The sequence below is a fragment of the Sarcophilus harrisii genome, chromosome 2 (assembly GCF_902635505.1).
Source record: "Sarcophilus harrisii chromosome 2, mSarHar1.11, whole genome shotgun sequence".
Taxonomy (NCBI): Eukaryota; Metazoa; Chordata; class Mammalia; order Dasyuromorphia; family Dasyuridae; genus Sarcophilus; species Sarcophilus harrisii.
In genome coordinates, this window is record NC_045427.1 from 195,724,276 (window position 1) to 195,746,488 (window position 22,213).

General features: G+C 32.3%; 1 protein-coding gene across 1 annotated transcript in view; it reads left to right on the forward strand.

Moving 5' to 3' along the window:
* Positions 1–22,213, forward strand: part of TAF1B (TATA-box binding protein associated factor, RNA polymerase I subunit B) — a 95,714-nt gene that overhangs the window by 57,614 nt on the left and 15,887 nt on the right. The window contains exons 9-11 of the mRNA XM_003757871.4: positions 15,401–15,548; positions 19,088–19,265; positions 19,875–19,921. Coding sequence (XP_003757919.1) covers positions 15,401–15,548; positions 19,088–19,265; positions 19,875–19,921 — 373 coding nt within the window. The remainder of the gene's footprint in view (positions 1–15,400; positions 15,549–19,087; positions 19,266–19,874; positions 19,922–22,213) is intronic.

Here is a 22,213-nt window from a genome sequence, read left to right on the forward strand (position 1 = left end):
TTTGTTTTTAGTGGAACTTTTAAAACATATTAACCTATAGTGTTTGTAGCCTCACTAAAGGTGACTTGGAGTTTTTAGCTTAAAATACAATGTTCTCAGCATCTTATCTTTTAAATCTTGACTGTTCCTCACCCTAGAATTTTTATATTTAGTAAATTTTAAGTATTATTTCAGAGACTTGGGCCTTGTCATTTAACAATTTAAGTGGGTCATTTTATTTTCCTTTGGTGTCACATTGCCACAGGAAACATTTCAGTGATTATTATAGTTGGAAATTAAAGATGTAGGATTAGATTTTCTTCAATTTTGAAGTGTTGGCAAAAATTTTCTTTTACTTTAAACTTTTTCTTGTTGACAGTTATTGATATTTTAAAAATTGTCGTCCTATTTTTGAAAGTCATTATTGCTGTGCTAAATCTTTAGTAATGAAATGTGTGATCTTTAACCATTTTTTGCTTTGTATGGTCAGAATTGTGTGTGTGGAAGAATATATATTAACAAATCTGTTTTTAAAGTTAACTCCTTGGCCCTTATACAGTTTTCTCATTTTCTGTGGGTTTTCTGAATTAACCATGGAGGGGTTGGAGAAGAGAAAAAATAAATGAGGATTCTGTTTAGAGATTAAGGGTGAAAAAATTATATAGAAACAAATAATCTGGGATTATGTATTGGGGAAAGAATGAAATGTTGCCATACAGGTCTGGTAGCCAATGCTGGCCTCATTCCCAGGTTACCATACCACAGATACAACATTGGATAAAGTGAGAAGTGTCCAGACTCCAGGAAAAGCAACTGTTCTTCAAGGGTTCTTTAATTGATGTTGGTTTAAGAAAACCTTTTTCCTTTATGCAAACTATATTCAAAAGGATTTATATAGTCAGTTGTTGAAAAGTGGACTGTGAGAGAAAAATATTTCAAAGCACTTTTGAAAATTAGATAAAAAGAAAAGGTATTCCAGATGACAAGATTTTATTGATTCAATATAGATATTTCTAAGTTGTGGGGAAATAGATGATTAATACATTAGGAAGGGCTATATAAAGGTAGTTTGCTTTGTTTTGCATTCCTGGCCTACTTTTAAATGTAATTTTTTCCTTTCATTTTGTCCTTAATCACTACACAAATATATAGATATTGGTTGTACTTTATAGGTAAATCTGTCTATAGCCTCTTTCGATTGAACTGGCCCTTTTACAGGAATCTCAAACTCTATATATCTACTCACCTTTCTTCTGAATGACCCTATTATTACTTTCTACTATCAAAGACGCAATGATCTTTTTTTTAAAAACTCACTTTTATTTTCAATTCCAAATTCTTTCCCTCTCTCTACTCCTTTCCCTACCTACTTACTACCATCTTTCCATTTACCACAGTTCATAATTTTGGTGGTATCTTCACGTTCTTACTCTCATACTACATAATAAATTGTCAAATTTTGTTACTTCTGTATCCATAACATCTCTTGATCTAGCTTCTTCTCACTCTCACAGCCCTAGTTCAGGCCTTTTTACCTATAACCTGGACTGGACTATAGGAATATCACACTGTTTGATCTTTCTGCATCAAACTTCTTCCCATTCCAACCATCTTCCACATACACACCAAAATAATTCTCTTAAATTATACTTCTAGCTATATTTCTACTCCCATCCCCAATAATATCAGTGGGTCTTTATTGCTTTTAAGATCCACCTATAAATTAATATATTTTTAAAGCATTTGTAGGTCCTTCTTCCCTTTCCATTCTTCTTATACATTATTTCTCCACTAAGTATGTAATAGTCTACTTGCTGTTCATCATATGACATTGGTTCTCATCTCTGTATAAAGATACGGATTCTATCTAGCTTAGAATGCTTGTCTTCTTCATCTCTACTTCTTGAAATACTTAATTTTCTTCAAAACTCAACTAAAGTGACACCTTTCATTTTCCCTCATTCTTTTGTTTCCTAATTGCTAGTGTATTCAGTCTCCAAACTACTTCATGGCCCTTCTCTCTCTCTCTTCTGTCTCTCTCTCTCTCTCTCTCTTTCCCCCTCCCCACATTTGTATACACACACACACACACACACACACACATATACACGTTGTTTCCCATGTGTAAACTCCTCGAAGACAGGGATTATTTTATTTTTATCATTGTATTTCCAGCCCTTAGCATTATGCTTAGCACATAGTAGCTATGTGTAGCTACTACTACTATGTAGTAGTAGCACTTAAATTCTTGTTGATCAGTCATTTATATTCACATAGGTAGATATATATTACGTATATATTTACATAGTACTTTTTAAATATACTTTTCATTCTTTTATTTAGACTTTTCCTCATACTTCTGAATTTTTTTCTCTCTCTCATTTTCCTTGGTCATATAGTATCTTTTTTGTTATTAGTATATACTCCTTTAGCACCTACCAACTTTAAGCTTTTTTCCACTTTCCAGTATTGTTTATAACATTGCTATGAATATCTTTGTGCAAGTAGTTTTTTTTTCTTCTCTGCATTGCATTTAGTACTTCAGATACAGTTTGAAGAGGGAAAAGTATAGCTCTAGTACTATATTCTCATTTTCTGTCCTTTTATAAAGACAGTAGAAGGAGAAGTAGAAGATTCTAGGTTCAAAACTCAGCAGTCCTTCAAATTACAAATGTATACACCTTAGGCAAGTTACTAAGTGGTTTTGATTTATAATAAAAGAGCATGCTGGGATTAAACTCTAAAATCTCTTCCAGTTTTAAGTTCTTAAATGTTTAATTGGGCTTCCACAGTCTGCTAAAATTGGGTCTTTTTCATTTGTACTGTTAGGTTTTTTTTTTAAATCCAATGATTATATTAAATTTCATAATATTAAATTTGGTTTATTTGAGTTTGTTGAGATGTGTTTGGATTCCAAATCTGTAACTGTATTAGCTATTCTTCTCAACTTTATATTTTCTACAAAGTTGATTCGTTTGTCAATTATGTTTTTATCCGAGTCATTGATTAATATGTTGAATAGCACAGGGCCAAGGGCAAAGCCTTGTATATCTTTCTCTTAAGTTGATATTGATCCATTAATCTATTAATGGAATACTGAGTAGATTAGTGGAGGAAGGGTTTGGTTTTTTTTGTGTGTGTGGTTAAGAAACTGGAGGAGAATAGCTAAAAAGAAGGAATGGGTAAATGAGGAAAAACATTTGGATGATATATTATTTAGGACAACTTGGAGCTCCTTGATATGTAGAATGTGAATAACTCCATTTTGTATATATCATACTTTCTCAATAAGTTTGTTCACTACTTGAAGAAGAGGGGTGCCTATCTTATATTTTTGTATATCTACAGTATCTTAACACCCTCCTGGATATGTTGTTGTTTATCTGTGTCTGACTCTTTATAACTCCATGGACCATTGCACAATAAACCCTTCTCTTCTCCACTGTCTCCTCAAGTCTGTCCACATCATGCTCATTGCTTTCATGGTACTTTCTGTCCTTCTTATCCTCTTGCTGTCCCCTTCGCTTTTTTTTCCTTAATCTGGACTAAGTACTTAGAATTGCAGTGGAATTGCTTTAAAGGCTCTCAAGTTTGACTAACTTTTGTGGGGAGGGAGTATTTTAAGTTAAGGGTTATGTAATTAGCTGTTTTGGTTACTTCTGATGTTAATACATGCCTAGTCTTTTGTAAAATGAATTCCAGTAAAAATTTATGCTTTATTTTAGTAAGTTCCAAGAAAAATTCTATATTTAAAAGAAAGAAAAATTTAAAACATAAGATAAAGGTGTGATTAATGTTAGATAATGAAAACCAACTATTAGTTGTTACTTATTGTTTGCCAAGACACTTTTGCAGTAAATCTTTTATAAATCAACTTTCTTTCAAGAAGCAGCATAACATAATACTTTGGAGTCAGTAAATCTATGTTCAGTTTCTCTTGTACCTACTCAGAGTATGAGAATAGGCAAAACTTGTCAGAGTGTCAATTTTTTCATCTATAAAATGGGGGTATTTCCTTGACATATTTCCATAGAGTTTTATGAGGAAATCACTTTACAGACCATAGAGTGAGTTATTAATCCATTCTTCATACCACTGTCAGAATAGCATTTTTCTCACAGTAATATAGTTTTTGTCACTTCCCTTGTTCAAAATTGTTCATTGACTTCTCTCTGGGGGTTCTTTCCATATATAAGTTGTACTACACTTATGTATTCTATTAAAACTACTAGTGTCTTAGGTAAGAAAATATATTTGTGAAACTATATAATACTTTTTTCTGACTCATATTTTCCACATGTAGCCCTTAGATCAACATGGTGTTCATTCAGTGATCATTATGTGAATTTATCAGTTTTATGATTTATCTGCAACATTTTAAATCTCAGACTGCTTTCTTTCCAGTGACAAACACCTTCCAGTTTTGCTGTAGTCTGAACAAAAGGTAATAAGTAAATTGCTTCAGAAATAAAAGGGATAAAATTAATAGCCTATGTGTTATACACTATTCTACCTCTATTCTCCATTAGGACATGTCCATAAGAATTGCTATATGAAATATAGGATGTAGTCCTCCTTTCTTTGCAAACATTAGTGAGCATGAATTATGAAAACCTGTATGTACTGTCTGATTTAGTTGATGTTTGGTTAGTTTTATTGAACTTCTTCCCCCCCCTTCTTTTTCTTTGTTGTTATAAGAAAAAAGTTTCTGAAGAATGAAGGGGGAAGAAAGTTTGTATTTGGAAATGGAGGAAATATAAAAACAAAAGATAGCAATAAAGAAAAAACAATTTGTCAGTCAGTAAGCATTTGATAAGCATCTACAAAGTGCCAGGCACTGTGATAAACATTGAGGATACAAAGAGAAGCAAAAAATAGATCTTGCTTTCAAAGAACACACAATCTAATGAGAAAGTCAGCATGAAAATAATTTTACTAAGAGCTCATGAATCTTTAAATAAAAGAATCATACACATAGTTGAGTATTTCCCATAATGCAGTCATTGGAACAACTTGAAATCTAATGTTTAATTTGTCTGTCCATAGCATGTGTAATCTACCATTGGGGCTTAGTTCTTAACTCTTGATAACGTCTGTACAGGTATCACAGTCCACATATGGGCATACATTCCCAAAATAACAGTGTATCTCCAAATCAGTAATCACTGCACATTATCTTCCTTGGAAGATACTGTTTTGAATATAGATGTTATTATTTGATGCCATGAAATAGACTTATAACCATTAAAATGTTTTCCATAAAATCATACCATCTCAAAGTTGAAATGAAGCTCAGAATTTCTTTGTTCCCATCCTCCTCTCTGTTGTCACTAACAAGTAATCTTTCAGTCTTTTAAAGACTTCCAATATCCAATATAGGAAACTTGCTACCTCTTATGGTAGACTTGTTCCTTTTTTGGCCAGCTCTAATTGTTAAGAACCTTTATCCTGTAGTGAGATGAAATTTGCCTTTCAATAACTCCTTTTCCAGTGCTCTCAGTTTTGTCCTCTGGGGCTAAGCCAAAGCAATTCAGTCCCTTTCTCATGTGACAGTCCTTCAAATGTTTGAAGTTGGCGGTTTTATCATCCATTTCTAATCTGAATCATATTTGAGTCTTACTCATCCTTAACATTTTTAGTTTTGTGTGGTTCCCATGAGGGTTTCAGGATTTCTCACTGTATTACAGAATTACAGAATTTTTAGAGTTGGAAGCAACCTTATTAACAATTTAGTCCAATTCATATCCAAAAAGGACACTTTGCTATGACATGGCTGACAAGTAGTCAGACAGACTCTGCTTGATGAGCTCCAGGAGTCATCAACACTATTTCCAGAGGCAACCTATTATATTTTTTAATAATTCCAATTACTAAGAAGATTTTCTTGACATCAAGCTTAAAATTTTCCCTTTGCAGTTTCCTACTGTTATTCCTGAAACTCATGACAAGTCTAATCTCTCTTATGTAGCAGAGGCCTTTTAAAGATATGAGGATAGCTTTCCTGTCCCCCTTAAGTTTTCCTCCTCTTCAACTAAACATCTTCAGTTTCTTCAACTAAGTCTTCCTAATCATCCTGCTTGCCCTTTGTATGTTCTTCAGTTTTCTAGTGTCCTTCCTGAACTGTGAAATGAACATAATATTCTAGCTTTAGTTTGATTAGTACAGAATACAATAGGGACTATCTCTAAGGAAATTCCTAGAACTCTTATTAATTTTGGCTAGATCACATTAGATTTTTTCTTTGGTTGCTACATCATACTACTGATTGAGCTTTCAGTCTGTTAATTCTCTCCTGATCTTTTTACACAGAAACTACTACCTAACCATTCTGCACAATCTTGTATTTGTAAAGTTGATATTTTAAAACACAAGTCTGGTCTTTGACATTTATCCCTATTGAATTTAATCTTATTTGATTTACCCTAATCCTCTAGCCTTTTGAGATTTTTTTTTTGATCATGACTATCATCCAGTCCCTCCCAGTTTTGTGTCATCTACATATTTGATAATCATGCCATCCATGATTGCAGTTTAGTCATTGACCTTTTCAATGTGGTGCTGAGAGTTCAACACAATACCCCATATGTAGTTTTATCACCTCCCTTGTTTTGGACATGTGCTTTTGTTGATGCTTCCCAATGTTATATTAGCTCTTTTGGCTCTCACATCATACTGCTGATTCAAATTGGGTTTGCAGTCCTTGAAAACAACCAGCCACACTCATGTGTATGTGTGTATGTATATATATATATATATATATATATATATATATATATACATATATTATATATATATATATAATATAATATATATATATATATATATATATATATATATATATGCCTGTGTGTGTGTGTGTGTATACTATAATGAAATCAGGGGGTTTTAGTCTTTTTTTGTGTCATGGGTCCCTAGGATAGTTTGGTGAAAAAGCCTTTGGACCCCTTCTCTGAATAATTTTTTGTCCGTATTAATAATTAGAGAATATTATAAATTTCAGTTAGAGGTTAGTAAAAATTAAAATGTAATTTTTTTTCCACCCTAGTTGATGGAGTCCCTGAAATTTCATCCATGGACCTCTTTAGGGTCCATGGTCCCCAGTTTAAGAATGCTTGAATGAAATCCCTTAAAGGTGAAGAGGGCACTCCTACTTTATATTTCATGCATTTTGTGGACTGTCTTTTTGATATTTTTTTTCAGAAGTGTAAAAGACTATTTTGACCATCCTACCCAATTCTTTTAGAATCATGAACTTGTTTATTTTCTTCTTTCTCTAAGATGCAACTTATAACAAGCTTTACTTGTTACTTCTATTTTTATTTTCTTACTAATTTTCATTTATTTATAAAAGCCTATGGATTAGCAGGTGCATTCAGCATCAGATCTTTTTCTCAGCTGAAACTTAATTTCAAAACAACAATAAGAATAAGGGAGAGGCACTGCCTTTTTAAAAATAACTAAGCAGGAAGTTCACCTCTGACAGGGGTGTTGTAATCACAGTTATCATAGGAACCTGCTGTTGGGTAACAGAAACTCTAGCTTGTTCTTACCTGCCTGGAAGCATTGCTTCATGGAGGAAAATAAACTCAATGGAATATTTGTGAAATTCATTAAATTTTCTTCCCAAGCATTCAGTTTAAATGCTTGTTAGTCTAACCTATTATAACTTTGTAGCTTTTAAAAACATGTTAAACTTGGGAATCCTTTACTATTGTAGGGAAACTAATCCATATCACTCAAATTTGTTTATATGCTTTATTCAAGTAGTACCTTTTAGGCACATCTTTCATTGAAGTGTAGTAATATTCCTTACATACTGAATTTCCCTCTTTTCAGGAAAAGGTGAAGGTTTGGGATGTCTTCATGTGACTTTGTTTAATTGACAGGCAGCTATTCTTTATTGTGTATTTTGCATTTGCTCACAAAAGTGCATTCACTATTCTAATAGTGTATGTTGAAACTTTAAATGGAAAAGGCTTTTCATTAACAAAGAGAGCATTTTCCTCCCTCTTTCCATGTCTTAGCTTTCTCCACTAAGTCTTGGCTTCTTCAGCAGCAGTACTTCTACCAGAAATGACAAAAGGTGCAATTGTTTTAGGAGATGGAGATGGAGATAGTGCCAGTGGAGCTTTTTGTGTGGGCTGCTAAGGACTGTTTTTCTTCTTTGTTTGGTTTTTGTTTTGTTTTTGTTATTCCAGAAACTGAGCAAACCTTTTTTTAGAGGGGGAAGGGAGGATGAAAAAATTCTTAATGCTTTTCTTCAGCCTTTATCCTAGGCAAGATATTTTTTTCCTCATTAAAGTATTCAGGTAGTCTTAACTGCTAATAACAAGAAAGTTACAGACTTTGGACACCTACTGCGTAGCCTAAAACAAGTCATTTCCCTTCTTTGGGTCTTGATGTCTTTGCTTATTTGGAAAAGAAGCAGCTTGGATTTGAAGATCTCTTGGATCTATTTCATTTTAGTAATTTAAATCTTTAATTTATATAGGAGAGTGCAGCTAGAAATTAGTGTCAGTGTGCTTTGGTTTCTTTTTAGGAGCAGGGATTGCGTTCCTACCTTCAGTCTGACTTGAGTTAAGCTCAGGATTTCAGGCAGGTGTGCTCCTTACATTTTAGTATTTCCACTCGTCTACATGCACTGTCATTTTTCCCCTCAGGCAAATAACCTTTGTATCTGACTCAAGTTTCTGGAGCACGGTGTTCTGATTTGAAGCCACATTTCTTGTAGTGAAGCAGAAATTTTTCTGTTGAGTGAAACAGACAGTGAATCTAGATCTTTTTCAAGGATACTATTACCAGTGAATTCATGAAACAATTGTTACCTTCCTAATTGTTGATTTTGAAGAGGTGTGAGACTTGTACCTTATCAATTTCACTTTGTAGCAATTTATTCTGTTAATGAACTTTTGGTAGCAATATTAATAGTATGTTGTTAGACATGATTTATTTTTTATATATTTCAGCTTCTCAAATTTTGATAATTTACACATTATAAAGTCAAACTATTATAATCCTTGATGGTATGTCTATAATTCTCCTTAAAATCATCATCCATCCTCAGACTTCTAGCACAGTGAATAAAGAGAAAATAAGGAATCTGATCACAAACATCAGTTCTCCAGTTTTTTTTTTTTAATTTTTGTGATCTGCTCTTTGAATACCATTATAATCTGCTCTTTGAATGACTACTAAGAAAGATGTAATGCTGGTTCAGCCAAATCAACTGCATGGCATTTTGCCATGATGATTCATTTAAACTTGGAAAAAATTTTAATATTCCTTGTGAAACCTAGTCACTATTAGCTAAGGGAGGAAAATGTCTCTGAGAGAATTTTCAGTTATTTCTTAAACGCTTCAAATAAAGGAATCTCTGGTCAAATTTGGAACACTTTCCAAATGTCTAGGAGATATTAATACATTGTTGATGGAGTTGTGAACTGATCCAGTCATTCTAGAAAGAATTTGGAACCAACTCCATCAACAATGTATTAATATCCCAATTTCCCCATGTCCCCTTCCACAATTATCATGTAGCCAGTCAAATTAGCTGTAAAATGGTATCTTAAAGATGCCTTAATTTTCATTGTTCTAATCAATTCTGATTTAGAGCATTTTTTTTCATATATTTAGATGTGTTTTAACATAATTCAAAGTTGCTTTTCAGAATGGAAGCCCTAGTTCTTAAGTTCAACAACAGTATACCTGCATTCTTGTCTTTCAACAATAGCATGAATTATATCTTTAGACATATTTGCTAACTGGTTGATCATGAGATATAACTTCAGTCATTTTGATTTTGATTTCTTTTATAATCAGTCAGTAAACATTTATTAAGTGCCTACTATATGCCAGGCACTAAGCATGCAAAAAGAGGCAAAAAAGATTCTTTCATGATTATTTTTAGTTTGTAATTCTTTAGAAAACTGTTTCTTAAACAGTAGTCAGTCGTTTATGTATTATGTACATATAATATATATAAAGGAGCTCTATATATACAGGATAAATAATAAATAAAAAAAGAGGGAAGACATTAGAATTGCAGGCTTAGGAAAGGCTTCCTGTTGAAAGTGGGATTTTACTTGAAGCCTGAATAGGTAGTAGACAGAAATGAGGAGAGAGAGCATTCCAGACATCAGGGATAGCCAGAGATAATGCCCAGAACAGAAAGATTATCATTCTCTTCCTGGAACAGCCAAGAGGCCAGTGTCTCTGAATCAGAGTTCAAAGTGGGAATAGGTGAGAATATTGAAAAGATAGGAAGGGACTAGGTTTGAAGGGCTCTGAATGCCAGAGAATTTTGTGTTTGTCCCAGGAATATATAGGAAGGGGGTGACATGATCAGACCTGTGCTTAAGAAAATCACTTTGAAGGCTGAATGAAGGCTGTATTGGAATGGGAAGAGACTAGCAGGGGTCCTCAAACTTTTTAAATAGGGGGCTAGTTCACTGTCCTTCAGACTGTTGGAGGGCCAGACTATAGTAAAAACAAAAACTTTGTTTTGTGGGCCTTTAAATAAAGAAACTTCATAGCCCTGGGTGAGGGGGAATAATCGTCCTCAGCTGCCGCATCTGGCCCGCGGGCCATAGTTTGAGGACCTCTGGACTAGAGGAAGATTTTGTTCCTTGTTCTTGTATAAATTGTTCTTGTATATTGTTTTTGTATTAATTGTTCTTGTATAAATTGTTTTATTGATTCTTTTCATTTCGAGTCAAAGTAACCAAAATTCTCTGAAATAATATATAATAATATATTTAATTATTTCTTAAGGTATATTAAAATTGTATTAATTCATCTTATCACAGTTTGTTCATCTATTCCTTAAACTGTCCAAAAGCAATCTAACCACCTTTCTAACCTCTTGCCCTCCCCCCCAAAAAAAACCCACCACATATGCAGATTTCAGTACCTTTTTCTGAATCAGGACATTTGTTTTGCTAGAGTCTCATCTTTCTTTCTTAAACTCTCTATGTCCCAGCTTATTTCCCAGTTGAGTTTGATATATTTTTGTTTTAAACTTAATGTATGTGTTAAATCCTTTTTTTGTCCATTTCATTTAAGAGTAAGCTTCATCTGATGCCTGCCACCCCTATCCTTTCCTCCATGTTGGCATATTCTCATATTCTTTAGTTATGAGAAATAGCTAGTTCTTCCCCATCCTTCCTCCTTTCTATATTAATGCATTCCTTATTTTATCTTTCTCCTATCTTAAAACGTTGAGGACAGAATTAAATACATTTCTAGAACTTCTGTTTTTCTTATTTTACTTCTTTTTTGTATTAGGGTAATCCTTTGGATAGAATGCCAGATCTGGAGTCAGACATAAATTTAAATCCAGTCTCAGATATTTAGTAATTATCTGACCTAGGCAAGTCATTTAGCCTCTGTTTTCCTCATTCATAAAAATGAAGATAATAATTTTATATATATATATGTTTTATATATAATAGCACCACTTTTTTGGGTTGTTGTGAAGATCAAGTGAGATAATGATTTTATTCATTTAATTAATAAACATTTGTTAAGGATCTAATATGTGTCAGGTACTATGCTAAGTGCTGAGATTACTAAAGAAGGCAAATAATTGGCTCTGCTCTCAAGGAGCTTACAACCCAAGGGAGATTTGGTCATGTCGAGTTTTTACCATACTACTTTCCAGTTTTCCCAACTTTTTTTTTAAATAGATAATGAATTCTTATCCCAAAATCTTAAGTCTTTATACTTGTCAAATACAAGGTTATTATGTTTATTTGCTACTGTATGTTGTATGTCTACTTTATTCCATTGATCTACTTTTCTATTTCTTAGTTCCAAATAGTTTTGATAATTTATTGCTTCATAATATACTTTTAGATCTGGTACTACGAAACCTCTTCTTTTATATATTTTTATCATTATTTCCTTTGATGGTCTTGATTTTTTGTTCTTCCAAAAGAATTTTAATATTTTCTAATTTTGGTAACATAATTTTTTGGTATTTTAATTGTAATAGTGTTGAATATACAGTTTAAGTAAAATTGTCATTTCTGTTATGTTGACCCTGCCTACCTATAAACAGTATTTCTTCAGTTATTTAATTTTTATTTTACTTTTTAAAGTTTTTTATAATATTATGTAATTCTTTTGTTTTGTTTTGGCAGGTGTACTCCCAAGTATTTTATATTGTCTAGAGTTGTATTAACTCATTCATTATTCTGATTCATTCTATTTCTTTTTTCTGTCTTATTACTATTGCTAGGACATATAATATGATATTGAATAATATTGATGACAGTGAGCATCCTTGTTTTGACGCCTGGTTTTACTGGGAAGGTTTATAGTTTATCACCATGCAAATAATGCTTACTGATGGTTTTAGGTAAATGCTTTTTCTCAATTTAAGGAAAAATCCACTTATACCAGTACTTTAAAATGTTTTTGATAGAGTCTAAAATGCTTAAAGTAGCTCTCTTTGTTGTGACAAAGCATTAGAAATTGTAGAAATTCAATTGGGGTATGAATGAACAAGTTGTGATATAGGATTGTGATGGAATACTACTGTGCTATATGTTATGGAAATGCTTATTTTATTCTATAAATTAAAAATAAAATACATTTAAAAACCAATCTGATTGGGAAAACAACATGAAAACAAATATGTAAAAGCAAGCTATATACAAGATAAAAAGAAATAATATAGGGAAAGCACTAGAATTAAGCGGGGCTGGGAAAAGCTTCCTATAGAAGATGGGATTTTAGGTAGGACTTAAAAGCACTTAGCATAGTGTCTGGCACTTAATAAGTGCTATATAACTGTTAGTTATTAACTTTGAAGATAAAGTTCTGAGGGAACATATGTTTCTTCTCCCTCTTTTTTAGAATGTTAGTACCATGCATCTAGCAACTGTCTAACCTCTTAGATAAACTTAGTTTTCTAGGTTTTTCTGGACCCTTGTGTTTGTTTTTCAAAGTTCTGCATCAGATTTGTTGTTTTTCATTAGAAACACTTGTGTAAGTTCTCTTTTCCATTACAGGGCTGTTTTCCCCCCTATTCTTTGTTGTAATTCCCCATCTTCTGCTTTTTGAAATATTGTATCCATAATCTATCTTCTAGATTACCTTTTTTTTTTTTTATTTCTTTGATGCAGAATCTCTGGGTTTTAGCTATGATATTATGTGGGACTTTTTTTTCAGGAGGTAATTGGTGGATTTTTTCAGTCTTCACTTTGTCTTATTATTCTGATAGAATGGAACCCTTTTTATTCAATTTCTTTAGATATAGGCTTTTTAAAAGCATAGTTTTCAGGGAATTCAAATGATTCTTAAATTCTCTCATTATTATGTTACAAAATCAGTCTTTTGGGGGCCATTTTTTTATTTGTTATTTTCTTAATTTTCAATATTTACTTTTATAAAATTTTAATTTCCATTTTTTTCTCCCTTCCTTCTCTCTTTCTCTTTTCTCCCTAAGACAGCAAACAATCTTATATAGGTTATACATGTACAGTAATATTAAATATATTTCCATATTAGTCATGTTGTAAAAGAAGAATCTGAATAAAAGGAAAGAACCATGAGAAAAAAAAAACAAAAAAAAAGTGAAAATAGTATGTTTCAATATGCATTCAGAACCTATAGTTCTTTCTCTAGATATGGATAGCATTTTCCATCACATGCCTTTTTGAATTGTCTTAGATCAATGTATAGTTGGGAAGAGTTATGTCTATCAAAATTAATCATTGCTTACTGTAGAATATTCTCCTGGTCTGCTCACTTCACTCAATATCAGTTCATTTAAGTCTTTCCAGGCTTTTCCGAAATCAGTGTATTTATCATTTCTGATAGAACAATAGTATTTCATCATATCCATATATCACAACTTGTTCAGCCATTTCCCAATTGATTGGCATCCCTTCAATTTCCAATTTTTTGCTTTCACAAAAAGAGCTATTATAAACATTTTTTTATACATGGATCCTTTTCCTTTACTAATGATATTTTTGGGATACAGAACTAGTAGCAATTGCTAGATCAAAGGGAGTGCATAGTTTTTATAGCCCTTTGGGCATAGTCCAACAATGCATTAGTATTCCAGTTTTTCTACATCCTCTCCAACATTTATCACTTTCCTTTTCTGTAATCAGTTGTCTTTTATATCTGACATCTTATATTTGTTTTGGTTTTGTTGTTTATTGCTGTTTCATGGAGTCATTGATTCTTATTTGGTCTATTCTAGTTTTTAGGGTTCCATTTCTTTGGTACATTTTCCCATTTCCTCTTCCAAGCTACAAATTTTTCTGATTCTTTCCTCCAAAATTATATTTCATTTTCTTCTTCTTCTTCTTCTTCTTCTTCTTCTTTTTTTTTTTTTTTTTTTGCTAAGGCAATTGACAATTGAGGTTAAGTGACTTGCCCAGGGTCACACAGCTAGTATTAAGTGTTAAGTGGCTAAGGTCAAATTTGAACTCGGGTCCTCCTGACTTCAGGGCTGATGTTGTATTCACTGTACCACCTAGCTGCCCATTTTCTTCTCTCTTTTAATGTCTTCTCTGTTTATGTGGAAAATTCTTTTTTTTTTTTCTGTTGACTCTCTGCTTATAGTTCTTATTGAGTTAAATTCCAATAATTTTTGATATTTCTTGGTTTTTTCCTATGATTTGCTTACTCTCCTGCTTTAGTTTATGAATTAGAACTTTAATTCCCCATCTCCTCCTTTTTCCCTTCTATAATCTTTTGAGTGGGGTGGTCAGTCCTGTTTGATCTTATCCTGAGCATGCTATATTCTTTTAATGATCTCTTCTTCTCTGGGTTTACTGCTTCACTCCACTAGTCTTTAAGGTTCAGAATGCTGAATCTTCCAGATGATCCCCCTATTTCAGGAAGTAAGGTTTAGGATCTCAGAGCCCCTGGTCCTGAACTTTCTCAGTTGTGCATTGGTTAGCACCTCACTGGTTAGCACTATGCTGCTAATTCCCAACGTTTCCAATGTCCACCCTGGAATTTTGTGACTATTCTATAGAATATTCTATTCTGAATATTCTATGACAGAATATGACTATTCTGAGATCTTTCCACTCTTTCCCTCTTTAAACACAGAACCTTGTTGTAGCCTACAAGTTTCTTTCTATGGTTCCTCCCCCACCCTACTCCACTACCCCATTCCTTACTTTGCTTGAGAGTCTTCCTTTCCTGGATAATTTTTTTTTTCTTCAGTTCTAAAGTTATAAAATAGATTCTCATCTGATTTCTTATTCATCATTCAGACTGGTGCAAATTTCAGGGTTTGGAGGTATGTGGGAGCTGAATAGCTTGTCTTCCATTCAGGCTGCACATTTGTGGAAGTCTGGTCCATATTCTTTTATTTTTTGTCACATATCTGAAAGTTTTAAAAATTATATTACAAACATATTTCTTTACCTTGAATATCTCCGTTTTATTTTAGTCTTGGCCTGTCTATGAAGATATATATGAAAAAATGATTGAGCTTGCAAAATTTTTGGACTTACCCCGTTTTCCAGATGTAACTGAGAATTGTTTTCTCCATCCAAATATGTTGTGTATGAAGTATCTGATGGAAGCCAATTTACCTGGTAAGTAGACCACATCTGTATAGCTAGCTATAATATGTGTAGGAGTGCTTATGTGTGTGTTGAGAAAATGTTTTTATGTTTATATAATATACATTAGACATACAGGTAATAGAATACTAAGATAGAAAATCTGAGGCTTCTTGGTATTGTCACCAGTAGAACACAAGGATGACATATTTTAATAAAATGTAACATCCTTGAGAACAGGGACTGTTTTTTTCTTTGTGTTTTAAGTATATCACTTAGATGGGTGTTTTACAAATACTTTTTTTTTAATTGATTTATCAGACTAATATGATAACTCTGACTTAACTACCAAACATATGCTATATGCTTCAGATCAGAAGAGTTATTCTAAAAACCATGTGGTTTCTGAAAAGGTTTCATTTCTTCTTCACAACAACCCTGATAGCTAGGTGCTATTATCATTCCTATTTTAGAGATGAGGAAATTGAGACAGAAGGAGATTAGGTAACTTGCCCAGGATCACATAGCTAATAAGTGTCAGAAGTCAGATTTAAATTCAAATCTTCTTGATTTCAAGTCTGGTGATTTCTCCACTAGATGCTTGAAATTCACGTTTGCTCATTTCTATTTCTATCAGGAGATGGATAATGGAGTTCAGTGTAACAAGAACAGCAATTAATTCCTTGAATTCAGTGTAATGAAATACAAAATGTAAAAAGACATAGCTTAAAAAATACTAAGCTACAGGTAACCTAGTTGGAATCTGCTGATATAATCAGTTCCTGAAATTCTTGCTAAACTGGAAGTGTGAGAAATTCAAGAGATTTGTTCTTGTGAGAAAATACAAATATGGTGACCATACTGATGCAATAGTAATTTCAAAGATGTGAGATTTGTTTGTTTGTTTTTTAAATAGGAGCAAATAAATTGGACAAATTGACCATATTAAGCTAAGTGACAATAAGCAAGTTCTTTATACATTTTTCTTGATGATACTTAAACCTCAATGGCTAGTCTAATGTTTTCTTATTTGGAAGATCAGATTTCTACACTTGTAAGATTAAGAGTAGTCTTATGTTAATTTTTTTTTTTTTTTTTTTTTACTTTTTCTTTCAAAGAATAGAGGTTAAAAAGCCTTCTTTCATTGGAGGCAATTGAGTCTTCAGCTTTACTAAATATGCTTCTGTGTTGAATTAGGTAGAGATGGTTCCAAGCATCAGAAAAAATAATTGAAACATTCTCCCACTGGTAAATTGGTAACTTTATAGCAAGCTTCCATCTGAGACACTAGGTCTGCGGTGGGAATGGCCGGTTTGGCTCACTAGGCTGGTTTAATGGTCTCACTTCCTGTATCAGGTTGAGTAAAGGACTGTAGAATGGAAGAGACATTACCATTGTCATCTAGTATATATTAGGTGTTCTGTTGTCTGGCCCCAGAAGGTAGACTTGTTGAAGCCTGGCTCTATTGCATGCTGCCTACTGGGTCTTAAAGATAACTCACTTGCCCTTCCTGGGCTTCCCATTTTTCAGCTTTAAAAAAAAGATTAAACTAGATAATTTTTAAGATTTAAAGCCATACAGCCCTTTTTATAGTGGCTAAAAACTGGAAACTGAATGGATGTCCATCAGTTGGAGAATGGCTGAATAAATTGTGGTATATGAATATTATGGAATATTAGTTCTGTAAGAAGTGACCAACAGGATGATTTCAGAAAGGCCTGGAGAGACTTACACGAACTGCTGCTGAGTGAAATGAGCAGGACCAGGAGATCATTATATACTTCAACAACAATACTATATGATGACCAGTTCTGATGGACCAGGCCATCCTCAGCAACGAGATCAACCAAATCATTTCTAATGGAGCAGTAATGAACTGAACTAGCTATGCCCAGAAAAAGAACTCTGGGAGATGACTAAAAACCATTACATTGAACTCCCAATCCCTATATTTATGCACACCTGCATTTTTGATTTCCTTCACAAGCTAATTGTACAATATTTCAGAGTCTGATTCTTTTTGTACAGCAAAATAACGTTTTGGTCACGTATACTTATTGCGTATCTAATTTATATTTTAATATATTTAATATCTACTGGTCATCCTACCATCTAGGGGAGGGGGTGGGGGGGTAAGAGGTGAAAAATTGGAACAAGAGGTTTGGCAATTGTTAATGCTGTAAAGTTACCCATGTATATATCCTGTAAATAAAAGGCTATTAAAAAAAATAAAATAAAATAAAATTTTTCCCCATTGTCTTAAAAAAAAAAAAAAAAAAAAAAGATTTAAAACCATAATCCCAGAAGAAAAAATAGTCCCTGACTATTAGAGTTTTACATTGTGATGCTAATTAAATGTGACATAACTATAATATAAAATATTGTATTGTTGTACAGAAGTATAAAAACCAACTCACTTTCTTTTTACTTTCTGTACCACCTCTTCTCACTTTCTATTTACTTTCTGTACCACCTCTCCCTTATCTTCCCTGTCTTTTTCCTACTGTATATTTCTTCTATTGGAGAATCAAGAAATTGCAATGACAAGTAGTAATAATAGAGTTCTAACATATAAATTGCCCAAGAGAAAGCTGTGTACTTCCCTAGAGGTGATGCAAATAATATGCAAAGTTAGCAAATGTTTTTGTAAACCTTTCTTAGAATATTAATGAAAATTCTCTTGATCATAAGAGCAAAGTCAAAACACCTAAGTTTTTCAATGTAGTAGACATTTATATTTAAGTTTCATGGTGGAATATCTTAAAATAAATTTATAAGTTTTCTTGGCTAAACATTTTCCAGTTAGTATAAAACTAATATTTTAGCTTTTTATTAGTGAACTTTTTAAAATAATATTATTTTTCATTTAGAATAACATAAAGTATGATTGTTTTGAAATTGTTTCAAAATATATGATAAAGACAAAGAGTGCTTTAATAGATTACAAGAAAGAAAGATGTGCATAGTTTTTATTCTACTAAATATGCTAACAGTGTGATACAATAGATGTTAATGTGTCCAGTATAACTACATGTAAAACTACATTTAACTACATTTATTAAGTGTCTGTTGCATGACGGACATTATTCTAAGCACTAAGAATACAAAGAAAGGCAAAAAATATAGAGTCCATGCTTTTGAGGAGTCCAATGTCTAATAGGAAGAAGACATGAAAAATAACTATGAACAAGATATGAATGTAATAAATGGTGAATAATCTTGGAAGATACAAAATATTCAGGGGGAATCAGTGTTCTTAATCTGTGTTCCATGGACTTGTTTTTAAAAAATATTTTGATGATATAATAATGTCCTTATACATATATTTTCACCGAATTTGTTTAGAAAATGAAATATATAACAATGAATTTTAATAAACTAGCCAGTTTTTTTGTTGTTAAAAATAACTTTAGGAAAGGTGTTAGTTTATTTTTTTCTGAGTTCTGTCATTAAATGCCATTTCTCTTAAATATTTATAAGTGCATCTAAATACATCCATAATGTACAAATATTAGAATATTCAGTTTTTTAGGAAAACTCCATTTATGTCTTCCTATTTTATTTTTCTACAGATGAAATGAATAGCCTGACTTGTCAAGTGATCAGAATGATTGGAATAGGAGAAGTGAATTTCCTGACATTTGATCCAATAACTGAAAAGACAAGGACAGTTAAATATGATGTTCAGGCTGTGGCTATCATTATTGTGGTGTTGAAACTTCTCTTTTTATTGAATGATAATGTAGAATGGTAAATATGTGATTTATATCTTAATTTAGTAGAGATAATAACTTTCAATGATAATAATATTAACTGAAGTAAAACATTGTTATTAACTTTACTAGTTATTTTGAGTGAAGAAATTTTTATTAAATATTTTACATTGGAAAATCTTAATTGCCATAAAACATTTGACAGTTATAACTATTATATGTATGTGTGAATAACATATATATATATAGTTATGTAAGTGTGTTTTATATATATATATTTAGCCAGTATGTTTATATCTCAGTTATTTTTCAGAATATTTACTTGTACTTACTAAATAGTTTATAATGTATTAGATTCTTGGCATTACCTGTTAGATATTCATATGAGGACCTTATTTATTTGTCCTCAGATTTTGATAGTGTATGTATTTCTTTGGCTTTAGATTTAGATTGCCTTTAGAGAACAAGATTTTTAATAGTCCTCTCCCTCTTCTTTCCTTCAGCCCTAGCCATATAGTACTGAACAGATCAAATGATTTTTTTTTCACCAAAAAATTGGCTTCAATTACTTATGTATGTTAAGTAGAAGAATTCAGATTATGATTGTTTTCAAGTTAGTTGATAAGTTTCATATTATTTTTTGCAGGTCCCTTTCTAGCCTTGCTCAAGAAAATAATGAAAACAATCAAAAAGGTATTTGAATGTCTCTAATCATTATTATTCACTGTGAAAGCTAATTTCTAAATTGTGCCCCCTTCAAATTGTGCTTTCTGTTTATAGGCCCTTTCAGTTTATGCTTAAAGCATATTTTGGGGTTTTACATTTCATCTGAGGTTAATGATATTCTCAATAATAGGATGCCTAGGAAAACGGTTTTGATATTCATGGCTCTATATTGATATGATATCAATATATTATTGATATTGATCAATATCAATTGATCAATTGAGACTCAGTAACTTCAGTTGAAAAGTAGGTTGAGACCTGAAAGTGATGGGACTAGCAAAGAAACATGCTCTTTCCTTAGGGCAATATGAACTCACCAAAGATTTTTGAGCAGTAGAATAATTGGTATGAAGAAGTAGAGGAATGGAGAGGGTGTTAAAGAAACTATTTAAAGGCTACTGCAGTTGTCTGAGCACATGATAATATGGTAATAATTTTTTGAATAAAGTGATAGCAGTAGAAGTAGAGAAGCAAGGGCAGATATGAGAGTTGTAATGGTAGAGCTACTAAGTTTTCATGGAGCCAGCTTCTGTGGATCTACTGTAGTATTCCTTCGAGAGCAGGTAGTTGCTTTCTTCTAAAAAAAATTCATATCCCTAATCTTTAGGAATAGCCTTTAAAAAAAAATGCTCCAAGTATATTGTCTTTTCCCTCTCCATCTTTCTCTGTGAGATATTTTTCTATCCTCCATCTTTCCAACATATTAATTTCTCCTGGGCTACTTTATATCTTTTGCTTTTTCCATTAAACCTAGGCATTTGACATTTTCTTTTGTTGTTATTTATTTTGCTTTGTTTTAAATATTTTTTAGCTCCTATTAACTTGTATTATGGAGCTACTTTCACCTGAGGGAGGAGAGTGGTCTACAACTTAGAACATAAGCATCAGTTATTTGACTGTGGCAGAAAATAAAATATTAAACTTTCAGTGAAAGTCACTGAAGTGTATTCACCCCATTTTCTATATTTATAGATTTTCAACCTTGTTTGTTTTTGAACTGCTTGTGAATATTTACACCTAATCCTCTATCCTTAGTTTTTAAAACTTTACCACTTATTATTATCTTTTAGCCACTTAATGGCCAAACCTAATTTTCATTTTCGTTTTTTTTTAAGCTATTTTTTAGCCATTTCATATGCTTTATTGCTCTGCTTGTTTTGCCACTTTCTTTTGCTATGTAAACTGATAAGATGCTTACTTACCATTTCCTTTCTTCTGAACCATTTTATCCTTTTCCTTCTTCTTAAGTTCTGTTCTTTAGCTCAAGTTATTTTTTAGCCCAAGTTATTTTCTTTCAGTTTAAGTTCTCTCTAGTTTTTGTCCCTCACTTTTAAACCTCAGATTTTCTTCATAAGTTTAAACTGTTTGAAATCACCTTCACAAATGAGCAGGACCAGGAGATCATTATATACTTTAACAACAATACTATATGATGACCAGTTCTGATGGACCTGGCCATCCTCAGCAATGAGATCAACCAAATCATTTCCAATGGAGCAGTAATGAACTGAACCAGCTACGCCCAGAGAAAGAACTCTGGGTGATGACTAAAAACCATTACATTGAACTCCCAATCCCTATATTTATGCCCACCTGCATTTTTTATTTCCTTCACAAGCTAATTGTACAATATTTCGGAGTCTGATTCTTTTTGTACAGCAAAATAACAGTTTGGTCACGTATACTTATTGTGTATCTAATTTATTATTTTAATGTATTTAACATCTACTGGTTATCCTGCCATCTGGGGGAGGGGGTGGGGGGTAAGAGGTGAAAAATTGGAACAAGAGGTTTGGCAGTTGTTAATGCTGTAAGTTACCCATGCATATAACCTGTAAATAAAAGGCTATTAAATAAATAAATTAAAAAAAAAAAAGAAATCACTTTCACAATTTCTTCCTCTTTATATAGCTTCAATCCTTGTTTCTTCTCCTATTCCATTTCTTGCAACTTTCTCACAGAGAAGCTTGAAGTAGAATCTGGACCTGCGATCTATTTTCCTTAACTTTTTTCCTGTTCCCAATTTTTATTTTTTGAATTTTTCTTCTTTTATATTCAGTTTCTACTTTCTTGATAAGTCTAAACCTTTCCAGATCACCTTCACAATTTCTTTCCTCTTCTTTTTGAGTCTTTCTTCTCCTCCTCCATCAGAAGTTTGAATTAAAAAAAAGAAAGAAAGAAAGAAAAAGTATCATTGAACAGCAACAGGTACATTTTTTGTCTTTGTTTTTATGAACCACAAATCCATATTGGATAAAT